A 25,914-nucleotide genomic window follows, 5' to 3' on the forward strand; every position below is an offset into this window, starting at 1 on the left:
TGTATGCTTACGAGTTTTTTTGAGGTGCTCAAAGCAATTATTAATTAACCCACACAAATGCTGAATGTCCCTGGCCCTCATCACTTTCCCTTTTAGAGTAAGGAAATTTATGCTTGTGTCTGGGATAAATATAGCCAATAAAATTTTGTTATTGGAAATAAAAGAAAATTTTAAAATGCCATTTCAAAATAAACAGTTTGGGATATGTTTCAGCCATAGTCTATTAAAAACCAACCATACTGACGGAGCAATTGCTAGGCTCCGTGGAAATGTTATTGTCTTCAGTTTTGTCTTTGCTACCTTCTTTACTCCCCATTTTTCTTTAAACGGTTTTATTCACATACCAGACAACCCATCCTAAGTGTACAATCGATGTCTCTTGGTACAGTCACATGGTTAGGCATTCATCACTATAGTCAATGTGAGACCATTCTCATTTCTTCAGAAGAAAACAATCCCATACTCCTTATATCCCCCTATTATCGATGTTAGCTTTGGTATAGTGCCTTTGTTACAATTAATGAAAGAATGTTACAATGTTACTGTTGCCTATAGACCTTAGTTTACATTAATTGTACTTTTCCCATATAACGCCTTGTTATTAATACCTTGTGATAGTGACATATGTTTGTTCTAGCTCATGTAAGAACTCTCATATTTATACAATTAACCACCATCATTGTCTGTGTTAGATTTTGTTAAGTTGCGCAGTCCCAGTTTTTATTCTCTAGCTTTCTTCCTGGTGACACGCATGACTCTAACCTTCATCTTTCAACCACTCACACTCTGCCTTGTTAATTACACTTACCATGTTGTGCAATCACCACTCAGTATTGTGCTCTTCACTTTCAAACCTTTATAATGAACCTTACTGAACATTCTATACTACCTAATCATTGATTGCCGATTTTTGCCCACTTTCTCTCTCCTGGTAATCTATCCTCTGGAATTTAATTCTCAGAGTTTGCACATTTTAGTTAGTTTATAGTAGTGAGACCATACAATATTTGCACTTTTATTTTTGGGTTATTTTGCTCAACATAATGTCCTCAAGGTACGTTCACTTCATTGCATGCCTCACCACTTCATTCGTTTGTGCAGCTGCTCAATACTCCATCGTATGTATACAACACAGTTTGTCCTTCGACTCATCGGTCAATGGACTCTTGCACCACGGCAATCCACTGGCAAATGTGAATAATGCCGCTGTAAACACCAATGTGTTGATGTCTGTTCGTGTCTCCACTTTCGGTTCTTCCGAGTATATACCTAGTGACAGGATCGTGGGGCATATGGCAACCCTATACGTAGCTTCCTGAGGAACCGCCACACTTCCCTCCAGAGGGGTGCACCATTCGACTTCCCTCCCGGCAGCAGATAGGCACACCTCATTCTCCACATCTTCTCCAGCACTTGTAGTTTTCTGTTTATTTTTTTGAACAGTTTTATTCATGCACTGTATATCCCACTCTAAGTGTACAATCCATGGCTCCTGGTATAATCACATAGTTATGCACTCATCACCACAGTCTATATGAGAACATTCCTGTTTCTTCCAAAAAGAGAGAAGAAAAGAAGGAAAAATTCCCATACTCCCCCCTTATATCGCTCTCTTATTAACAGTTAGTTTTGGTGTATTGCTTTTGTTACAATTCATGAATGAATAATACAATGTTAGTGCTAAGTAAAGACCCTAGTTTGCATTGATTGTGTTTTGTCTATATACCATCCTATTCTTTCTTTTTTATTGACATACCACCCCAGTCTTCATACCTTGTAATAGTGACATACATTTGTTCTCATTCATATAAAACTTTCTTATAGGTAAAATTAACCACTTTCATTGTCCTCTTTTTTTTTCCCTAACAAATAAGCCAGAGAAAGGGGCAAACTGCTGCATCTGGGACTCTTGTACACTAGAGGGCGCGGGTGGGCATGAGAGAGGGTCTGCTTTTAATCTTTTTTTGTGTATCTCCCTGCTGGAGGCAGACCAGAGAGCTCATTATTGCTGTGCCTTCTGACTTGCATTAATTAAAATTAAAGAAAGAAAACAAACCAGAATCAATGAGATTAGAATGAATCTGTAGCCATGGACTGAGGAATGAGCCAAGTGGAAAGGCTCTGTGTTCCTAACAACAATCTCCCAGTAACCTCAACTTGCAAAGATTTAGAGGCTTCTGTGTCGATTACTTTTTGCAAAAAGGTTCTATTCCTCTTATTTTTTTTTTTTATTATCGGAAAGAAAAAAAAATTAACACGACATTTAGAAATCATACCATTCTACATATGCACTCAGTAATTCTTAAAGTCATCACATAGATGCATGATCATCGTTTCTTAGTACATTTGCATCGGTTTAGAGGAACTAGCAACACAACAGAAAAAGATATAGAATGTTAATATAGAGAAAAGAAATAAAAGTAGTAATAATAGTAAAAAAAAAACAAAAAAAACAAAACAAACAAACAAAAACCCTATAGCTCAGATGCAGCTTCATTCAGTGTTTTAACATGATTACTTTACAATTAGGTATTATTGTGCTGTCCATTTTTGAGTTTTTGTATCTAGTCCTGTTGCACAGTCTGTATCCCTTCAGCTCCAATTACCCATTATCTTACCCTGTTTCTAACTCCTGCTGCACTCTGTTACCAATGACATATTTCAAGTTTATTCTCGAATGTCTGTTCACATCAGTGGGACCATACAGTATTTGTCCTTTAGTTTTTGGCTGGACTCACTCAGCATAATGTTCTCCAGGTCCATCCATGTTATTACATGCTTCATAAGTTTATCTTGTCTTAAAGCTGCATAATATTCCATCGTATGTATATACCACAGTTTGTTTAGCCATTCTTCTGTTGATGGACATTTTGGTTGTTTCCATCTCTTTGCAATTGTAAATAACGCTGCTATAAACATTGGTGTGCAAATGTCCATTTGTGTCTTTGCCCTTAAGTCCTTTGAGTAGATACCTAGCAATGGTATTGCTGGGTCGTATGGCAATTCTATATTCAGCTTTTTGAGGAATCGCCAAACTGCCTTCCACAGTGGTTGCACCATTTGACATTCCCACCAACAGTGGATAAGTGTGCCTCTTTCTCCGCATCCTCTCCAGCACTTGTCATTTTCTGTTTTGTTGATAATGGCCATTCTGGTGGGTGTGAGATGATATCTCATTGTGGTTTTGATTTGCATTTCTCTAATGGCCAGGGACATTGAGCAGCTCTTCATGTGCCTTTTGGCCATTTGTATTTCCTCTTCTGGTAGGTGTCTGTTCAAGTCTTTTTCCCATTTTGTAATTGGGTTGGCTGTCTTTTTGTTGTTGAGTTGGACTATCTCTTTATAAATTCTGGATACTAGACCTTTATCTGATATGTCATTTCCAAATATTGTCTCCCATTGTGTAGGCTGTCTTTCTACTTTCTTGATGAAGTTCTTTGATGCACAGAAGTGTTTAATTTTGAGGAGCTTCCATTTATTTATTTCTTTCTTCAGTGCTCTTGCTTTAGGTTTAAGGTCCATAAAACTGCCTCCAGTTGTAAGATTCATAAGATATCTCCCTACATTTTCCTCTAACTGTTTTATGGTCTTAGACCTAATGTTTAGTTCTTTGATCCATTTTGAGTTAACTTTTGTATAAGGTGTGAGATACGGGTCTTCTTTCATTCTTTTACATATGGATATCCAGTTCTCTAGGCACCATTTATTGAAGAGACTGTTCTGTCCCAGGTGAGTTGGCTTGACTGCCTTATCAAAGATCAAATGTCCATAGATGAGAGGGTCTATATCTGAGCACTCTATTCGATTCCATTGGTCGATATATCTATCTTTATGCCAATACCATGCTGTTTTGACCACTGTGGCTTTATAATACGCCTTAAAGTCCGGCAGCGCGAGACCTCCAGCTTCGTTTTTTTCCTCAAGATGTTTTTAGCAATTCAGGGCACCCTGCCCTTCCAGATAAATTTGCTTATTGGTTTTTCTAATTCCGAAAAATAAGTTGTTGGGATTTTGATTGGTATTGCATTGAATCTGTAGATCAGTTTAGGTAGGATTGACATCTTAATTATATTTAGTCTTCCAATCCATGAACACGGTACGCCCTTCCATCTATTTAGGTCTTCTGTGATTTCTTTTAGCAGTTTTTTGTAGTTTTCTTTATATAGGTTTTCTGTCTCTTTGGTTAAATTTATTCCTAGGTATTTTATTCTTTTACTTGCGATTGTAAATGGGATTTGTTTCTTGATTTCCCCCTCAGCTTGTTCATTACTAGTGTATAGAAAAGCTACAGATTTTTGAATGTTGATCTTGTAGCCTGCTACTTTGCTGTACTCATTTATTAGCTCTAGTAATTTTGTTGTGGATTTTTCTGGGTTTTCTACGTATAGCATCATATCGTCTGCAAACAGTGATAGTTTTACTTCTTTTTTTCCAATTTTGATGCCTTGTATTTCTTTTTCTTGTCTAATTGTTTTGGCTAGAACTTCCAACACAATGTTGAATAATAGTGGTGATAGTGGACATCCTTGTCTTGTTCCTGATCTTAGGGGGAAAGTTTTCCATTTTTCCCCATTGAGGATGATATTAGCTGTGGGTTTTTCATATATTCCCTCTATCATTTTAAGAAAGTTCCCTTGTATTCCTATCTTTTGAAGTGTTTTCAACAGGAAAGGATGTTGAATCTTGTCAAATGCCTTCTCTGCATCAATTGAGATGATCATGTGATTTTTCTGCTTTGATTTGTTGATGTGGTGTATTACATTAATTGATTTTCTTATGTTGAACCATCCTTGCATACCTGGGATGAATCCTACTTGGTCGTGATGTATAATTCTTTTAATGTGTTGTTGGATACGATTTGCTAGAATTTTATTGAGGATTTTTGCATCTACGTTCATAAGAGAGATTGGTCTGTAGTTTTCTTTTTTTGTAATATCTTTGCCTGGTTTTGGTATGAGGGTGATGTTGGCTTCATAGAATGAATTAGGTAGTTTTCCCTCCACTTCAATTATTTTGAAGAGTTTGAGGAGAGTTGGTACTAATTCTTTCTGGAATGTTTGATAGAATTCACATGTGAAGCCGTCTGGTCCTGGACTTTTCTTTTTAGGAAGCTTTTGAATGACTAATTCAATTTCTTTACTTGTGATTGGTTTGTTGAGGTCATCTATTTCTTCTTGAGTCAAAGTTGGTTTTTCATGTCTTTCCAGGAACCTGTCCATTTCATCTAAATTGTTGTATTTATTAGCGTAAAGTTGTTCATAGTATCCTGTTATTACCTCCTTTATTTCTGTGAGGTCAGTAGTTATGTCTCCTCTTCCATTTCTGATCTTATTTATTTGCATCCTCTCTCTTCTTCTTTTTGTCAATCTTGCTAAGGGCCCATCAATCTTATTGATTTTCTCATAGAACCGACTTCTGGTCTTATTGATTTTCTCTATTGTTTTCATGTTTTCAATTTCATTTATTTCTGCTCTAATCTTTGTTATTTCTTTCCTTTTGCTTGCTTTGGGATTAGTTTGCTGTTCTTTCTCCAGTTCTTCCAAGTGGACAGTTAATTCCTGCATTTTTGCCTTTTCTTCTTTTCTGATAAAGGCATTTAGGGCAATAAATTTCCCTCTTAACACTGCCTTTGCTGCGTCCCATAAGTTTTGATATGTTGTGTTTTTATTTTCATTCGCCTCTAGGTATTTACTAATTTCTCTTGCAATTTCTTCTTTGACCCACTTGTTTAAGAGTGTGTTGCTGAGCCTCCATGTATTTGTGAATTTTCTGGCACTCCGCCTATTATTGATTTCCAACTTCATTCCTTTATGATCCGAGAAAGTGTTGTGTATGATTTCAATCTTTTTAAATTTGTTAAGACTTGCTTTGTGACCCAGCATATGGTCTATCTTTGAGAATGATCCATGAGCACTTGAGAAAAAGGTGTATCCTGCTGTTGTGGGATGTAATGTCCTATAAATGTCTGTTAAGTCTAGGTCATTTATAGTAATATTCAGATTCTCTATTTCTTTATTGATCCTCTGTCTAAATGTTCTGTCCATTGATGAGAGTGGTGAATTGAAGTCTCCAACTATTATGGTATATGTGTCTATTTCCCTTTTCAGTGTTTGCAGTGTATTCCTCACGTATTTTGGGGCATTCTGGTTTGGTGCGTAAATATTTATGATTGTTATGTCTTCTTGTTTAATTATTCCTTTTATTAGTATATAGTGTCCTTCTTTGTCTCTTTTAACTGTTTTACATTTGAAGTCTAATTTGTTGGATATTAGTATAGCCACTCCTGCTCTTTTGTGGTTGTTATTTGCATGAAATATCTTTTCCCAACCTTTCACTTTCAACCTATGTTTATCTTTGGGTCTAAGATGTGTTTCCTGTAGACAGCATATAGAAGGATCCTGTTTTTTAATCCATTCTGCCAGTCTATGTCTTTTGATTGGGGAATTCAGTCCATTAACATTTAGTGTTATTACTGTTTGGATAATATTTTCCTCTACCATTTTGCCTTTTGTATTATATATATCATATCTGACTTTCCTTCTTTCTACACTCTTCTCCATGCCTCTCTCTTCTGTCTTTTTGTATCTGCCTCTAGTGCTCCCTTTAGTATTTCTTGCAGAGCTGGTCTCTTGGTCACAAATTCTCTCAGTGACTTTTTGTCTGAGAATGTTTTAATTTCTCCCTCATTTTTGAAGGACAATTTTGCTGGATATAGGAGTCTTGGTTGGCAGTTTTTCTCTTTTAGTAACTTAAATATATCATCCCACTGTCTTCTAGCTTCCATGGTTTCTGCAGAGAAATCTACACATAGTCTTATTGGATTTCCCTTGTGTGTGATGGATTGCTTCTCTCTTGCTGCTTTCAAGATCCTCTCTTTCTCTTTGACCTCTGACATTCTAACTAGTAAGTGTCTTGGGGAATGCCTATTTGGGTCTAATCTCTTTGGGGTGCGCTGCACTTCTTGGATCTGTAATTTTAGGTCTTTCATAAGAGTTGGGAAATTTTCAGTGATAATTTCTTCCATTAGTTTTTCTCCTCCTTTTCCCTTCTCTTCTCCTTCTGGGACACCCACAACATGTATATTTGTGCGATTCACATTTTCCTTGAGTTCCCTGATACCCTGTTCAAATTTTTCCATTCTTTTCCGGATAGTTTCTGTTTCTTTTTGGAATTCAGATGTTCCATCCTCCAAATCACTAATTCTATCTTCTGTCTCTTTAAATCTATCATTGTAGGTATCCATTGTTTTTTCCATGTTTTCTACTTTATCCTTCACTTCCATAAGCTCTGTGATTTGTTTTTTCAGTTTTTCTATTTCTTCTTTTTGATCAGCCCATGTCTTCTTCATGTCCTCCCTCAATTTATTGATTTCGTTTTTGAAGAGGTTTTCCATTTCTGTTCGTATATTCAGCATTAGTTGTTTCAGCTCCTGTATCTCATTTGAACTATTGGTTTGTTCATTTGACTGGGCCATATTTTCAATTTTTTGAGCGTGATCCGTTATCTTCTGCTGGCGTCTGGGCATTTAGTCAGATTTCCCTGGGTGTTGGACCCCACAGGTTGAAAGATTTTTCTGTGAAATCTCTGGGTTCTGTTTTTCTTATCCTGCCCAGTAGGTGGCGCTCGTGGCACATGTTTGTCTACGGGTTCCCCAGTGAAAGTTGCTGTGGATCCTTTCACTCTGGAAAACTCTCGCCATAGGGGAGGTTCGGCAGCCGAAGCGTCTTGGAAGAGTGCCAGCCTGCCCGGGGGTCCGAACGCGGGGAGGGTCGCCGGCCGCCGCAGCACGGGTGTGCGCCCGACCGAGTTTCCTAGTCGGCCTGGGGCGCCAAGTGTGGCGGGAGGGCGCCAGCTGTCGCAGCCCGGGAGAGTGCACTGTTCCCAGCCGGACCTGGGAGTCACATGTTTGGAAGGGACCCCCCCAGTCACCGTTCTCTGCAGTCTGGGGATTTCCATCCCAACTCTCTCAGTTGGTCCGGGGGGCCTCGCGTGGTGGGGACGCCAGCCGCCGTGGCCCAAGGGGATCGCCTGCCCAATTCTGCCAGCTGGCACAGGAAGGTGGAAGGGAGGGACTCCGGTCGCTTGCCGTCCCGCCCGGGAAAGCCCGCGCCCCTCGGTGATCTCACTGGAGCTGGTTCTCCCAGTCAGCTGTTCCAGGATGGGGTATGCTGTCCCTTTGATCTCCGTCGTGGCTCCGGGAGCTGCTCTGTATTGTCTCCACTCCCCCAGTAGCTGTTCTGGAGGAGGAAAGGTGAGGGCGGCAAGGCTATCGAGGCCGGTGGTGGAGGAGCCGGTGAAGGCGGAAGAGGGCACGGTGGTGGTTGTAGAGCCGCCGGAGCAGGAGGGGGAAGAGGGGAGAGGAGGGCGGGCGGGCCGGCTGCTGCGGGGCGTGGGCACCGCGCACCGTTCCGGCGGACAGAGGGGAGAGGAGCTATTCCTCTTATTTTAAAATTAGCAATAAGAAATTGTAAATAATTTGGAAAATCCTAAAAGCACAAAGAATAAAATAAAAATCACCCATAATTGCATCACACAGTGATGAATTCAGTTAACATTTTGATGTATATAATTCCAATTTTCCCTAAACACATAGTATTTTTATACACAAAATTGGGCTCAATTATACATACCTATTTTTTCATTTGAAATATAAAAATTTGAACATCAAACATTAAATATTTTTCTTCAAATAATTTTAATTTTTGTATATTATTCCCCTCTGTAGAAATAGCTTAATTTTATTATTTTCCCTTGAGTATTTCAACCAAGCCTCTATTTTTGGATATTAAAGTTGTTTCAAAAATTATTTCCTTTTATAGCCGTACCAATTCTTATTCCTTTCACTGGTATGATGTCTTTATTTTTTAAAATTGTGGTTGTTGGTTCCCCTGTTTATAAATAATCTTCTTTTTATTAACAATCTTCCTTTCTGCTTTTCTGTCTTCCTGCTTTTGCTTTCCTTATCCATTCCTGTTCCTTAAGTTGAAAAATGATCATTGTAATAAAATTTATCTTTATAGTACTTTGAGTATTATATTAAAAACAGTCTACAGAACCCTCATGAAATAAAAAAACACTTACTCAAAGATTATGAACTCACTTAAAAGTAATACATATTTGCTGGATAAAGTAAAAATAGTAAGTGCCTGAGTATCCAATGCCATTTTAAGGATTCTGGTGGATACCAAAGAAGCATAGGACGTGACCCTCAGGGAACTCGCATTCTTAGATGAGTTAACACAATGAGCTCTCAAACTCTGAAGAGAGGCATTTTCTCTGTCTTTTAAGGCCCATGCCACAAATGTACTTTTTCACTCTCCTGAATGTTGCCCCATTCACCAGCCGAGAAGATTTTTGTCCAGCTTTGTCTTCTGTAGTTTGTAGTAGAAACTTTGTATTTTGCAATGTTATTTTCTTATATTTTAAATGTTTACAATTTACAAAATGCGTTGAATGTGCTCTTTCAAACTACCTGTGCACGTTCACATGTCCTGCAATGATGTGCCTTCCCTGCCCCAAGGAAGAAACACTGTGTTAGAGAATCATCTAGAGTAGGACTCTTTGAAAGTAACTCCAAGAACTTAAAGTATGTACATTCAGTGAGGTCTGAGTTGATAAGACCTAAGTTAAAACATTTCTTTCAAAAGGGAATTTCCTCAAGCGCGGAAAGTTTTTTGGCACCCCAGACCCAAGCTTGATCTTTATCTTCTTTTCCTCTTGTCCAAGTTACCGCAATGCTGTCAACCACAAATAGTCTATTACATTCCCCACTGCCCTTGGTTTCTCCTGCCGTGAGCCTGTGCCAGTTTGCCTCCTCCACCAGGAGGTCACATGAGCATTCCTGCTCCCTTATCCCTTCTGTTTTGCTTTTTATATAAAACCCTACCTAGTCCCTGGTTCCTTCGAAGGGTGGAGCTCTGCTTTGTGTCCCAATAATTGGTAGTCTTGGTCTATTCCTCACCACCCCAGCATTGCTACCTTATCACCCACTTCCCCTCATAGACTTGATCATCTACCCCTTTTCTCATTGGAGTTAGGGCCCCATACTCTACCAGCTCACTGTAGAGCACAATGCCTAGCCGATACCGGGTGCTTAATGAATAGTTGTTGAATGAATGAATGGATGAATTGGAAACATTGCCTTGCTTGAATTTAAATTTATGTCTTGGACTTCGTTGAGACATGTTAACACAATCGTCATAGTTCACTTGCCTTTCTTCCTTCCCTTTTGTCTTAGTTTTCTTGTTTTTGTTTCCTGGTTTCTCTCTGTCAATTACTGTGTTAGACCCTTTGCACATATTATTTCTTATCTTCATGACAATCTTGTGAGACAAGTGTTTCCATCTTCATTTTACATATGGGCAATGTGTTAGTTTGCAAACTGCCGGAATGCGATATACCAGAATTGTAATTACTTTTAAAAAGGTGAATTTAATAGGTTACAAGTTTCCAGTTCTAAGGAAGTGGAGGTGTCCAAATTAAGGCACCAACAAGAGGTTATCTTCATTCAAGAAAGGCCGATGGGTCAGGAATATCTCTGTCAGCCTCGTAGTCACATGGCTGGGGTCTGCTCATGTCTTCCTCCTGGACTCTGTTGCCTTCACGTTCTGTTCTTGTGGGGACACCTTATTTTGCTTCTCTGGTGCTGGCTTTCATCTCTTGGCTTCCTTTGACACTTTCCAGTTTCTAGCTTGCTTAACATCTTATGGCAACATCTGCTGGGCTCCAAGCATCTCCAAACATCGGTGTCTCTGTTCTCCATGTGTCCACATAAATGTCAGCTCTGCTGTGAAGTTTCTTTTGGCTCTGAGGTTCTGTCATTTCTAACTTTCTCCAAAATGTTTCCTTTTTTAAAGGATTCCAGTAAACTAATCAGGACCCACCTGGAATGGGTGGAGTCACATCTCCAGCTAATCAAAAGTCACACCCACAGTTGGGCATGCCACATCTCTGTGGAGATAATCTAATCAAGTTTCCAACCTACAGTGCTGAATCAGGAGTAAAAGAAAAGGCTGCTCTCACAGGATTAGATCAGGATTGAAACATGGCTTTTCTGGGGTAAATAATACTTTCAAACCAGCACGGGGACACTCAGGGCTCAAGAGGCTCATTAGTTTCTCCAAGGCCACTCAGTGACTCAGTGGTTGAACTCACTCCTTCATGGAGCCACTCCTGGAATGACTAACCCCTGGCCTCATCCCTGAGGCTCCTGGAATTTCTGACCTTCCCACTACTCTGGTGTTATCTGATCTGAGCACCACCACTCTTGCTTGAATCCCTTTGAGACTTACAGAGCGATGAGGGAAGAGAAACCTGACACGGAGAGAACTGAAGAAGGTAGAATAACCAAAACTGTCTCCTTGTTTTCAACCTGGGAGAGCAGAAAAGTGGTGGTATTACATGCACACACACACAAGATTGTTGGGAAGTGTTACTCCTGTGAATAGTTAAATCAGGTTGTGGTTTAAGTTCCAGTGTCTCTTTATTCTCTGGTTAACCATAGGAAAATCTCTTAGCTTCTCTGAGTTCAATTTCCTCATCTTTTCCCTGAGCATAATCATACTTTACTCTCATATTTATTATTGACTTGCTGATTAAAGGATGTAATATGTGTAGACGTGCTTTGTGATGGCTAAAGCCTTAAACACGTTAGCTATCATTACTATTGTCAGATATAACTAGAGTCAGATTCTAAATGAAGACGTCAACCTCTTGGGAAAAGTATTTCTATGGCACAGGTCAGCAAACGATGGTCAAATCTGGCATGCTGCCATTTTGTATGGCCCGTGAGCAAAGGATGTCTTTAACATTTAAAATGGTTGAAAAAAATCCCAAGAAAAATATTTATGATGTGAAAATTACACAAAATTCAAATTTCGGTGTCCATAAATAAATTTGTATTGGGTCACAGCCATGCCTGTTTGTTTACATATTACCTGGGCCACTTTTGTGGTACAACAGTAGAGTTGAGTAGTCATGACAGAGACTTATGGTTTCCAAAGCCTAAACTATTTACTAACTGGCTTTTTGTAGAAAAAATTTGCTAACCCTAGTTAGCCAACTCTAGCTATGCCATTCTGTTTCCTTTCCTTCCTATCTGTTGAAACTCCCAGAGAGGAAAGCAAATTTAAGGAAATCTAATGATCCCAAAGAATTATTATCATTATTATTAATTTTCTGTTGCCTTATGATAAGGGTGAAATCAGGATGTATTTGCCTTTTTTTTTACTCTCTTTGATGCTTTTACAAAATGAATTTTTGTTCAGTGTTGAAACATTATTATAACTTTAGGAGGCAGGTAAGGGGAACCCCACCCCACCCCAGCCTCAAACCACATTTGACATCACCATTCTAATGTATGTTTTCATTTTGCTCGATTCTTCTTTCCACTTTGGCATATATCCAAGCGGTGTAATCACGGTTGACATAAAATATCATGGTTGATGTAGCACTTGCCAGATAACTTTAATCAATATTAGTTGGTTATTGCTTTTATTTTTCATACTGGGCACACTGTGATAGAATGTTACAGTTTTCAAGCTGTACATAATTCAGAAAATTTCCTGTTCTTGCCTTTGGTTAGATTTTTCTTCCAAGACGAATGGAAATGCCTCTCAAATGAGCAAGTGCTAGGCATGCCTGGCATGCCTATTGCCCCGTCTTATTTTAATCTCTGCTCTCTGACGTTGATTTAAGTGCTATATTCCCGTTGTGTTTCAAGGAGAAATGAACTTAAGGAATAAATCTAAAGAAAGAGTGCCGGATTAAAAGAACAACTTGATGTTTTAAAGGTGATTTCCATTTTATTTTCTCCAGACCTCCTCCTGAAGCATTCAGTAGTCATAGAAAAGGCATTTAGCAAGCAAAAATAGTCTCCATTCATCTCATAATGGTATGAGAGATATGTTTTTGCTATACGTTGCATTTTTAGATAAGTGAGAATTAAAACAAAAAATAAGACCATTAATGTCAATATGTTAATGCTGCTGACCCTTTTACTGTGTTTCACTTGATAAAAGCTTCATTGTGCTATCAAATTTACCTAATACTATGAAATACATGATTAAAAGATGGCCATTCACATTTTATTATCTTATTTTTTCTAGTGAGAAGTTGGATGGAAAAGCTAAAAGACAAGGTAAGAAAAGTATTTTCTTCTTTTGGATTTATTTTAAAGGGGATGGCTTTGCAAATAAAAGATCCCCAGAATAGTGGAACTTTAATTTATTATTTTAATTCGGATAATCCAAGATATAGGCCTGCTTCTAAGTAAGTAATCCAAGTAAAACCACATGACCACAAGAAAAGTCTTCCCTTTAAATTCCTTCTTTTAGAACAGAAGAGTCATCATATCCTTTGGAACACTAATTATTTTTATAGGCCACGTCACACATGCTCAACTGAATAATATCCCAGACATACCAAGGTTAAGTCTTTTCCAGGAAATTTCTGTATTTCTTTTTTCTCTCAAACTTGATCTTTCTGCATGAGGAAGAAAGAACTTGGGTTTTAGAAGGCATTGATTCTCTAAGCCAAGAACAAAACTTGATGGACTCAATTCAAGAATAGATATTTGTGGAGGGAAAGGGCACCCTTAAACATTGTGTGCGTGTGAGTGTGTGTGTGTGTGTGTGTGTGTGTGTAAGAGAGAGAGAGAGAGAGAGAGAGAGAGAGAGAGAGAAATACCTAAACACCCAAGTATTCTCCTTAGAAATTCTAAATGAGTCCATCATTGTGTCTCTACTTAAAATAAGTGTTTAATGACCTGTCTTGTCTGGAATGGCCAATTATAGAAAAATATTTTCGTGTCTTGCATTAATTCTGGCTTCCACATAATCTTAAATAGGAATTACTCATAAAAATATTGATGAAGTTCTAATTGCTGTAGCCTGCATCAAATTCCATCGCTATAGCCAAGCGCAGATTTCACTGGGGTTTTAGTTGAGCGGAAATCTTTTTAACTGTCAGATATTGAGTTACCTCTGATTTACCAGCTCAGAATATACTTCCGTTGGTGCTATCCCATATCTTTTTTATTATTTGGGGCCAGTTCTTCCCGTATTTGAGTGATTAATATTTCTTTAATTTCAGTTTAGTGTTAAAGAATAAAAGAAAATATAACATTCATTTCAATTAAAATTATATGAATTCCTTGCATAATTATTTTTCTGCTTAGTAAAATACAGCGTATATAACTTTTGAGGTCGAGACTGTTTTGTGTTCATATATATTAAAAGTGGCATTGAAAATCCTTAAATCTCTTGAGGTCAGTGGAGGTCATTTTGGTTCCTGTAATGGGTCTAATTGTCCAAGGGAGGTTTGATCAGATGGATTGAGTACTATTTGGAGGAGGAAAAGCTCAAAAATTTAGCACTGGATATATTTACATTGGTAAGGTTTTCTATTAGTTTTCAGTGGGAAATATGATGTGATGAAAGTTAAAGAGGTGTTGGCGCGTTAAGGAATCCGTATGTCATTATTTTTATATAAAATGTTCTCCTGAGTTACAAAAATAGGATACAAAATAGATGTAAGAAAAAAAGTTGGTATGTAGTCCATTTTGACATTAGCTATAGCAACATTTCTTACCTGTGCGCCATCTCCTTTAAAACTCTGTGCAGCGTTAGAGAAAAGTTATGCATTTTTTATTCCTGTGGACCTTTCTTTCTCATCTTTTCTCCGAGGCCTGACAGCTTCTCCTTGCTCTTTTTTACCAAGAGAAATAATTTTATGTATGGCCCTTAGTTTACTGGATTATTTTGAAGTTTTTCCAGCTCCCTCTTCATTTGCTTCTGTGGCTTTTTTTTTCAGTTGTTTTAATTTAAAACAAACAAAACATTTGGACGATGAAAAGCTAAGTCTCTAATCATGGTTGTTCTGTTTAAAGTCTTCTGTTTTGATTCTTTCTTAGAAGAACTCACTGCAATCTTTTCCATACCTCTGTTTCCCTTATGATTGAAATATTTATTTGCACAGTCACTTGATACATACATTCATGTGTGTGTAAACATATACGTGTGCGTACACACATATACATGTGCACGTGTGTACATACATCCATGCATACCCCTATATATATTCATCTCTCTCTCTCTGTCTCTCTATTGCCCTATCTATAAAGGTCTTATCAGCCATTGTCTTCAGAAACCGCTTGAGAGCAAAATATTGCCTCTTCCAGTCACAGAATCCCTTGAAACTGAAAATTAAACCACCTGTTGAACTGTGCTCCAGGGCATCTTCTTGGTTTAGCTTCATTTAATTGTTTCAGTCTTGGTTTCTCCATTGGTGAGCTGAACTTTAGAGAAGGTGGTGTTCACAAAAGTTCTGAATTAGTCCTTTCGTTGTTGTTTAGTTCCTGCATTAGCTATGTATGACAGAAAATCCCTAACAACAGTGACTTAACAGAGAGAAGTTTGACTCTCATTTATGAATCTGGAGGTAGCAGTCAAGAGCTAGTGGGGGTTACACGTAACCCAGGCTCCTTCTGTCTGATGCACCACCATCTGTGACCTTCCTTCTCAAGTTCACCACTAGGTTCTGGATGGCAGTTGTGCTAAGCCAGGCACATATTCCAGCCAGAAGGAAGGAGAAAAAACGGGAGGAAAAGATTCCCACCCCTGTCCCACTCCTCCTCTCTTGGCACTCCTCCTCTCTTGAAGACCACTTCCATCAATATATTTCCTTCACCAAACTGTACCAAGGCAGCGAGTAGCCTTTATACTGTGTGTTCTAGTTTGCTAGCTGCCAAAATGCAACACATCAGAGACAGACTGGCTTTTAGTAAAAGGAGATTTATTTTGTTAATTCTTCAGAGGAAAGGCAGCTAACTTTCAACTGAGGTTCTTTCTTACGTGGGAAGGCACAGGGTGATCTCTGCTGGCCTTCTCTCCAGGCCCCTGGATTCCAACAACTTTCCCCAGGGTGATTTCTTTCTGCATCTCCAAAGGCCTGGGTTGAGCTGAGAGTGCTGAGATGAGGTATGCTGAGCTGCTTGGGCTGTGCTACGTTGAGTTCTCTCATTTAAGCACCAGCCAATGAAATCAAACATCATTCATTGCAGCAGGCATGCCTCCTAGCCACTGCAGATGTAATCAGCAACAGATGAGGTTCACGTACCATTGGCTCATGTCCACAGCAACCGAACTAGGCACCTTCACCTGGCCCAGTTGACAACTGAATCTAACTACCACACTGTGCCCAACCCCCATTGCTATAGAAGAAGGAGAGAATGGATATTGAGGGGCTGTTCCTAAACCCACTCCATCATTAACATCCTTCCTGGTTAGACGTCCAAGTTGGTGGTGCTTGATGGGCAAACCCCGACTTGGCTCCCTAGCGATGAGTATTTTTAACCTCTGAATTGCTTCTGAAAACCAAAGATTCATTACATTTTAGTTGTGTAAAGAAGCTCTGTTTTCATGTCAGCACAACTGTTCTAGTTTGCCAGCTGCTGGAATGCAACACACCAGAGACGGATTGGCTTTTAATAAAAGGGGATTTATTTTGTTAGTTCTTCAGAGGAAAGGCAGCTGATTTTCCACTGAGGTTCTTTCTTATGTGGAAGGCACAGGATGGTCTCTGCTGGCCTTCTCTCCAGGCCTCTAGGTTCCAGCAACTTTCCCTGGGGTGACTTCTTTCTGCATCTCCAAAGGCCTGGGCTGAGCTGCGAGTGCTGAGATGAGAAATGCCGAGCTGCTTAGGCTGTGCTATGTTGTGGTCTCTCATTTAAGCACCAGTCAATTAAGTCATATGTCATTCATTGCAGCAGGCACGCCTCCTAGCCGACTGCAGATGTAATTAGCAACAGATGAGGTTCACCTACCATTGGCTCATGTCCACAGCAACAGAACTAGCTACTAGCTATGCTCACCTGGCCAAGTTGACAACTGAATCTAACTAACACAACAACTTTGTATTTCTTCTGACTTAAGAGCCCCCTATCCCACACTTACAGAATCAAAAACTCTCAGAGTGGGCCCCAGCAGTCTGTTCTTATAAAGCCCTGAAAGTGTTTCTGATGCACACTCAAGTTTAAGAACCGCTATTTCGCAGAGATCATAAGAGGACTCTGAATTCAACAAACTTTAGGCATTACAGTGTATTTGTGTTTCTCAAGCTTTGTGAAAACAGTTATTTCTGAACAAATACATTTTCTAAGAAGGAAGAATATCTTTCGTAGAAACAAAACAACAAACTAGGAACAAAATACCATATATCCTGTAATATTTTGGCTTATGATCTATTTTTTAAAAATTTAAACTTTCTTTGCAGAAATAATTTCAAATTTTGAGAAAAGATTTAAGAATAAGAACAGTGCATAGAGCACCCCTACACTTTTTACTCAGATTCACCAATTATTAACATTTTATCCCATTTACCTTATTATTTGTGTTGTCTCTGTCCCTGTCCCTCCCCATCCCCCTCTTTTTTCTGAACTAATCGCGGGTAAGTTGCATACATCATGGCCCTTTATTCCTAAATACTTCAGTGTATTTCCTGAAAATAGGAGTATTCTGTTACCAAACCACAGTATAGTTATCAGCTTTGGTACCTTTAATATTGATACAGTACTTTTATTTAATCTAGCACCATATAAGTTTTTCATATAAGAGCCAATAATATTTCCACCCCCACCCCACCCCCAGTGTAGACTCCAGTTTAGGGTCATGTAACATATTTAGTTTTCATGTCTTTTTAGTTTCCTTTAATCTGGAATATTTATATAGTCTTCTTTTGCCTTTTATGACACTGAAATTTTTAAAGAATATAGTCTTTTTTTTTTTTAACATAATAGTCCTTATTTTAGGTTTGTTAGTTGTTTTCCTATGATTAGATTCAGGTTATGTATTAAGAATGCATAGGTGCTGTTGTGTCCTTTTCAGGTGTCATATCCAGGGGCATCTGTACTTCTAATAATTTTAAACAGAAAAAAAGAGTCTAGGAAGAATTTATAACTTAAAAAATATGGGGCGGGCCACGGTGGCTCAGTGGCAGAGTTTTTGTCTGCCATGCCAGAGACCTGGGCTCATTTCCCAGTGCCTGCCCATGTTAAAAAAATATACATGTATATGAACATGCTGTCTTATTTATTTTCATTTCTTCAGAAAACAAATCACAGGCAAGTCTAAAGGAAAAACCTATTCTCCTTAGTTTGAAAGAGGAACAGTTAAATCACATTTGAAGGTGATGGGTTGTTTTGTTCCCATCTTGTAATTTCAAAGCATGAGATGCCAACACCCAGCAAAAGTAAATAAATAAATAAATAGATAAATAAAATGAAGGGAGGGAAAGAGAGAAGAGTTATGTTAACTGAATTTTTGTGAAATGCATATGATTTAAAGCCTTAGAAACAAGTGGTTTAAATATGTAAATAAGAAATATGGACCGAGTGACTTTTTTCAGAATATTCATGTTATTGGTGTGAAGTTAAGTTACATAGCAGGAGGAGGCTCACACAGAGACTGATTCAATTATCTTCTAAAAGCTCAAGTATTATCCTTTGAATGTACAGCTTTATAAAGACTAATATACTGGGCTTAAAGTTTATCATATTTGAGCATGTGCATAAGCTTCCATGCACTGGAAATGATGATTGAAGGAAAATATTCCCAGTGTTAATGAAAGCGCCAAGACTTTGCTACTGCCCAGTGTTTTTCTGCCTCTAAAAATTAGAGAGGTTTGCAGACCTTAAGTAGATATGGAAGAGCTTGGGAAAAGTTTGGGCCCAAACAAAGCATATTAATTTGTTGAGAAATGGCTGGGCTTTGTTTCCTGGTAGGGTTCTCAACTCTGAATTTCCACGTTCTGCCCTAACTGAAGACTGTGGAGGTGAGAACCTGTGAGTGAGCCACCCTGTGCACACAGGCTGAGGTTTTGTAAGGTCAGCTCTATTGCTTCTAGAAATATTGGGAAAGAATCACAGACCACACCCTTCCACATGTTTTAGAAAGCTTTTATTCTGTCTGTATTAGTTTCTCAGCTGCTAAAACAAAATACCTTCCAGTTGGCTTAACAGCAGGAATTTATGGGCTCATGGTTTCAGAAGTTAGAAGATTTGCTTCCTCTCAGGTTGGTATCTTCTGGTTGGGCTGGCAGTCTTTGGGCTTCCTTGGCTATGCACATGGTGGCATCTTCTCTTTTCTCTTCTGAGTTCCACTGACTTCCAGCTTGTTGCTTCCCCCATGGCTTCTCCCAGTGGCTTCTCTTTCCATGCCCAAATTCCTTTTCTGATCAGGACTTCAGCGATATTGCACTAAGCCCCGCCCTCACTGAGTTTGGGCACACCTTGACTAGGAACACCTTCGGAGGTCCTTCTATTCTAAATGGGTCCACATCCGCAGAGCCAGGGGTTGGGACCGGACCGTGCCTTTGGTGGGCGACATGATTCAGTCCGTCTCTGTTTTGGGTTCATTCTGGAAGATACTAGGAATAGTCTGTGCTGTATTAGAAATTTTAGGTGGTCAAAAGAATCATGTTTTTCTCCCCTAATATAATGCATAAAGTCCTTGGTACAGCTTTTTGGGGGTGGGAGAGGGATCCATGTATTTTGTCTGGTTAGGTTGCCAGGAGGGGCTTTCTTGGAAAGAAAACCAGACTATTCGTTCCTCTGAGAGCAGTATGGGAAAAGCCCATGGGGACATTGCCCAAGGCGCAAAGGGCTCCCTTCGAACAAAGATCTTGCCCCAAGCTCATGGGTAGATCCTGAGCTATGTAAGCCCAGGAAAGTGGGAATCTCACTGTTCTCTTAGCCCCCGGGTAGCCATAGGAATACGTTGGGCATCTGGGAGTCACACTTGATTTTGTTCCTTCTGGGCTCTTTTGGATGATCTTTGTGCCCTTCTCTGCCATTTCCTTTCCTTGGGACTGGGGACACTGAGAATTCCCTCCCAACCCCCAGCTTATTTCTTTTCATGTAAATTACTCCGTCGACTTTACGTGTACGGGCTCTCCTTATTGTCTTTTCTGCCTTTTCTCCAACATTTAATGGCCTGCCTCTTTAAAGACCTTTGCAGGTCTCTTTCTTCCCTGCGGTTTCCAAAACCTCCCACTTCTTACTCATTTAGGAGCCCTTTCCTCTCTCCTTTCTTACCCAGATGCATTGAAAATGAAAGATAGTGAGCCACCAAAATAAAAGACCCTCTTTTACCTTCAAAGAAACACGGTACTCCAGAGAAGCCTTCAGCCTTCATGCAGCTCCACTGGGGCTGGTATTTCCAATTTATAGCATTGTGATAGTGCCTGCATTTTTAGAAGCTCACTTCATCCATCTTTAATACAAATTATACTTCTGTCACCGGAAACTGATGCTGACAAATGTGCTTAGGCAAGTGGCTGGAGGTGCCACTAGGACCGGCTGATTTATTTCAGTTTTTACCTCTAAGTACTTGAAGTCAAATCATTATTCCTCTCTTTCTACTGCCCTCTCCCTACAAAGTAACTGTATTCTAGGTGCGATTTTATTTTTATAACTAAGCAAGTGGGGGAATTCACAGCATATAAAACCTGCTGCAGTCCAGCAGGGACGAGAACCCCAGGGCTGCGGTCTGTCCAGCATCCTAATGCGTGTGTTCTTTTCTAAGCAGGCTGGCTATATGTCTGGGATGCTTGTGCCTGTAGGGGTTGGAATAGCCGGAGCCTTGTTCATCTTGGGAGCACTCTACAGCATCAAGGTTATGAATCGCCGAAGGAGAAATGGCTTCAAAAGACATAAAAGAAAGGTACGGAACCAACAATAGCAAAATCTAATCAGTTCCAGAACATTCTCCCGCTTATCTAATTTGCTTAATAAAGCACACGGGGCTTAATGATTGCAAGAACTGTATTCACGTACCCATTGGTTTGGATTAGCTGCTGCAGCTGCTCTCGGGCTTCAGTTGCTAGTGTGTTGTGTTTTTTTTTGTTTTTTTTTAAAGGGAACCTGTTTCTCAGCTTTGGTCTATGGCAGAAAGAGATTAATGCTTTTCTGTTTTCTTTCTCTAGCAGAGAGAATTCAACAGCATGCAAGATCGAGTAATGCTCTTAGCTGACAGCTCCGAAGATGAATTTTGAATTGAACTGGGGCTTGGTTGGGATAGTCAATGATGTTATTATTTTGTTTTTAATTTTTGAGCATAAGAAAAAAAAAAAAAGAAGAACATGCTGCCGTATTGCTGCTATCATGCCCTCACTCTCTGTGGGGTAGTAGATTTTTCTTGTTCTGAGCAGAAAAGGCATGCTCTATACTAAACGTCACCACAATGTTTTTTTTTATCCTGCAGTGGATTTCCCACAACCATGAGCTATAACTTATAAATAGGCAGTGCACATGGTGTCCAGTAGGAGTTGCTAGATTAGGTAGAGTAAATAGTTTGTATTTTACCACAGTGAGCTTTCCTTGGTTTGGATTATTTGCCCTAAGTCTAACCATTATTGCCACCAAGGTATGTTGAATTTGGAAATAGAAATCTTGACAACAAATAACTTCTGACGATTGTACTCCAGCTACTTGAAAACATGAACTCCAGGGACATGGCATATACTGCACTTGTCTCAAAGTTAGCAGCAACTTGGAAAAATACCCTTTTTCCTTAAGAAGACCTCTCGGTACATTAGGATTATAGGTAGGTTTATAAATAACTTGCATATGTGCTTCAATCTACCGGTTTTATTATTTTTCACCTTCTGTTTTATCTTCATTCTTGGTAAGGAAAAAATGCACCAGAAATGATCATACATTAAATTGACTCTCAATCTTAAAGTATGCTTGTTTTCTTAAATAGTGTAATTGAGCCCGACAGACCTATCAACAGACTCGTAGATGTTTGTCATTAAGAGCTGTTTTTTGTCCCATTCAACTCTGTCAAGAAGAAATCAAGAGGAAAATGAGGGTAGATGAGTTTGCAGGGCATTTATCTCTGTCATTTGGGCTCTGTGGCTGCCTGGCCACTGATCTGAATTACTCAGTGCATTGCTTTTCCATGTCTTTGTTCTTGGCCATGGAAGGAGTGAGCTGCCATTGGTCCTTCCTTTTTTGGCTTTAGGAGAAAGATAGATATTGTGTGGTAGAAGCAAGCTTAGTGGCGAGAGCCATGGTGGTTGTGGAGCTCATGGAAAACCTGCCTCTCCCAGGGCATCCCCTCATGGTGATGTTGGATTATGTGATATCATTTCCCACTTACATTGGAATGTAATTCCCTGCCCTATCTTTTAAACACGTGCATTCAGGGACTTGTGGTTTCTTGAGTTTTTGAGTAAAGACTTGGATTATTTCCAGGGAGGAGTTAAAGGTTACTGTTGACACTATTTTAGTAATTTACACCATGGAGAATTTGTTCACATCTATGTGGGCCCTTTCTGTCATGCTGACAAAGCAAGTTGCAGAGTTTTTACTCATGGCTGCTCTGAGTTAGGACACATGCTTCTGTTTACCCATGAGGCTGAAAACTAACTAAAGCAGATAAGTGAAGCCGTTATCCAAAGTTACAGGGACGAACCAGGACTGGAACCTTCTGGAATTTGAGAGTTCGAAACCATGAATCTGCCTTCATTGCATATTGCCCTTTCCACATTCTCTGGAGTAAGCAGTGATATTTCTTTACAAAACACGGGACTATGGAAATAGCTGTTCACTCAAGGAACATTAGTTTTGTGTTTCTACCTGTCAATCGAATGATGCCTTATTTCCCTCTTGCACAAATTCTTTCCTCTCTCACTTCACCTATTTCCTTTATAATCATATGAATTTAAGCGTCATCTCTAACTGGCTCACAAGAATGTTTTCATCAAATAATTACACCTCTTTTTGTCAAGAGATGTAAGCCAACGTGGAAAATCAATCAAGTGGGTTGAAAAGCTCTATACAATCTAGTAGAAGTTAGAAATCGGCAAATAGGCTCGTCAGACTTTAAAAGGGGATTCAGAACCATGACACTCATAAGTAATTTGCAATTTCATATGCAGAGAGAATTGGAAATCTGTGTTTTCCTTTTCCAAGGGCAGACTTTTGCCACTAGCGTTCCAAAGGTTAGGGTTAAGTGAGCATGCTTGCTCGTTGCTGTGTTCTCCCAAGCTGTTGACACAGAATACACAATAGGCCTCCTTGCTCAGTAACTCGTGGGTGATACTAAAGGCCATAATGCCTGGGGATTCTCTGAATCTGTGGTCTTAGCTAGACCATGGCCAACAGTTTGAGCCTTCGTACTAATGTCACAAATAACACATACCTATTCTCATTTTTCCAGAGGGCCATGGAGATGACACGTATGATTTTAGCTTTAAGCAGAAATGCCCCTGCAGCCCTTTTTTGGGACATATGACTGTTGAAAGAAGATGTTACGTAGATCACAGTAGATTTCAATTCAACCCCGGTTAGGACTCCGGGTTAGGTGGACAGTCCAGCGGATGGCACAGCTACAGGTTTATTTGGGCCATTTTCCTTGCTGATGGTGGCTGTGGAAAAATGATTTTCAGTGGTTGGTTTATATTATTCAGGGGGTCAGAAAAGCTTGTTATATTCTAGACAAAAACTGGGGTTAGAGACGCTGCCACCAGGTGGATGTGCTGTCAACAGTTAAACTGTAGTCTAGATTAAAAGGGCATCAGGCACTGGTGGTGTTTTAGTTTTCAGCTGCTAAAACAAGTACCCTACAGTGGGTTGCTTTGACAACAGGGATTTATTGACTTAAAGTTTCATAGACTGGAAGGCTTCTCCCTCCCAGGGTGGTTGTCTTCTGGCCTGGCAGTCTTTGGGGTTCCTTGGCTTTCTGTCACATGACAATGCCCATGGCAGAGTCTTCTCCTTTCTGTTCTGGGTTCCATCTTCTTCCCGCTTCTGGCTGCTCTCTGTGGCTTTTCTCTCTGGAACCTTCTCTATAAAGCCTCCAGTAATAGGATTACACCCCAGTCTGAGTAGTTGAGCTACATCTTAACTGAAGTAACCTCATCAGAAGGTCCTATTTACAATGGCCTCACACCTACAGAAATGGATTAAGACTAAAGAACATGTTTTCCTGGGGCACATAACTCCAAGCCGCCACAGGTGGGTTTGTCCAAAATAAGTGGTAAGTGAGTATTATGTTTATAACAACATAGTAATTATGCTTATAGTTGCAAGTCAAAAATAAAAATTAATTTTTTGTTTTTTGCATGGGCAGGCACCAGGAATGCAATCCGGGTCTCCAGCATGGCAGGCAAGAACTCTGCCACGGAGCCACTGTGGACCCCCTTAAAAATTAAATTTTTTATTCTAACAACTAAGCTTAAAACATTGAACCATTAAGCTTCCCGCAAAGGTAATAGCTGCCCCTTCAATTTCTATTACCTTTTCCTCTGAACTGAATTTATCCAGCCAGAACTGCAGGCTCCCCACTGCAGGGTCAGGGACTGCGCATTATCCTTGGAGGAAGAGACAGTGTTTCCCAAACTTGCTGACTCAAAGAATCCCTGGGACACTGGTTAAACATGCAGATTCCAAGGCCCTTCCCCAGATGTATTGAATTAGAACTTCCAGGGGAGGAGCTTGGAGTTCTTATGCCCAATCAGGTTTGAGAACACAGTTGATAGACCATCTATCCTAAGAACAGTTTCTAATTAAAGAGACAAGGGAGAGCAGGCCCCCAGGGAATACACTCTGTCCCTAGTCACACTGTGCAATAAATCCCACCTGGCGTGGTAGAGGAAGGAAAATGAAGGGGGAGAAAAAACAGTGGAAGCTACTAGAAAAAGAGTGAAATGATGGGATGGAGAGAAAATGGTTCCTTCTGTGCCTCCAATGTCTTTTCCCCCAATCAGAAGAGAGCACTTTTCTTTTAAACCTCATTAGAATTTTTTTCCTCCCACAAGCTTCTTCTTTCAGTAGCTGTTAGCTTAATTTATGTGCAATATTTGGAGTTAATTAGCATCCTGGGTAACAGATTCCCTCAGCAGTGCCTTAGCCTTGGCTTTAGCTCATAAACTGTCTCCATTGTTGTTTTCCAAAACACTTTCTTAAAGTACCTGTATTGCTTACATAAGTCAAAAACATGGGGAAAAGTTCAAAGCAAACTTTTAGAACATATTGAAAGTGGTTTTAGCACAACCACAGCTGGTTCTTCATTTTGTTATTATTTTTTTTAGAGGCTCAGACTTCGAAGTCATAGAGCATTCTGAATGCCTGTGCTTCCCTCTCTCTGAGCCTCTAGATAGCTTCACTGTGGACGTCCAAAGGAAACACCTTATCTGGAGTCATATCCCCAACTTGGGAGAGAAGGAGCAAATCATCCACAGGCATCGTGATTTCAGTGGATTTAAATAATCAATCCTCCTACCAGCTGCCAAGAAGGAGCTTTCATAACAAGATATTATTTAGCAGGAGATTATAGCTACATGGCTTTTTGGCAAGACAGGATTTGTCATGACCACAGGGAAATCTGAAGCAGCAGAATTATAACCTAACAAAAGATTATCTGAGTTTTAGAATGTGTGAAGGTAGGATGTATTAGTGAGGGCTCTCTAGAGAAATAGAACCAACAGGAGATATTTACAAATATGAGATTTATAAAGGTGTCTCTCCCAACCATGGGAATTGAAGAGTCCAAAATCCATAGGGCAGGCTGTGAAGCTGGTGACTTCAATGAAGGGTCTGGATGAATTCCACAGGAGAGGCTTGCTGGCTGAAGAAGCAGGGAAAGAGTCTCTCTTCTTCCGAATGGATCATCATTTGGAGACATGCCTTAGTTGATTGCAGATTTAACTAGCCCCAGATGCAATCAACTGACTGACGATTTAATACACCAGACTTCTGGTTTCTCAAACAGCCACAAATATTCTTGCAACAATGGTCAGGCCAGTGCTTGCCTGATCAGACCACTGGGCATCATCACTTCACCAAGTTGACACCAGAACAGAGAAAGAAATATGGATAGAGGAAGATGGAAGAAAAAGCATATTAAAAGGCAT

General features: G+C 39.7%; 1 protein-coding gene across 4 annotated transcripts in view; it reads left to right on the top strand.

Moving 5' to 3' along the window:
- The window catches only part of ARMH4 (armadillo like helical domain containing 4), a 170,491-nt gene extending 148,755 nt beyond the window's left edge, over window positions 1–21,736 (top strand). For 2 of the 4 annotated variants that reach the window (XM_077122530.1, XM_077122531.1), the window contains 3 exons: window positions 13,107–13,138; window positions 20,580–20,717; window positions 20,980–21,736. In XM_077122530.1, coding sequence (XP_076978645.1) covers window positions 13,107–13,138; window positions 20,580–20,717; window positions 20,980–21,048 — 239 coding nt within the window. In that variant the 3' untranslated portion in view covers window positions 21,049–21,736. The remainder of the gene's footprint in view (window positions 1–13,106; window positions 13,139–20,579; window positions 20,718–20,979) is intronic. The other 2 variants (XM_077122528.1, XM_077122532.1) reach the window with 1 other exon arrangement.
- The last annotated feature ends 4,178 nt before the right edge of the window (window positions 21,737–25,914 follow it).

This window comes from Tamandua tetradactyla, chromosome 12, assembly GCF_023851605.1.
Source record: "Tamandua tetradactyla isolate mTamTet1 chromosome 12, mTamTet1.pri, whole genome shotgun sequence".
NCBI classification, from domain to species: Eukaryota; Metazoa; Chordata; class Mammalia; order Pilosa; family Myrmecophagidae; genus Tamandua; species Tamandua tetradactyla.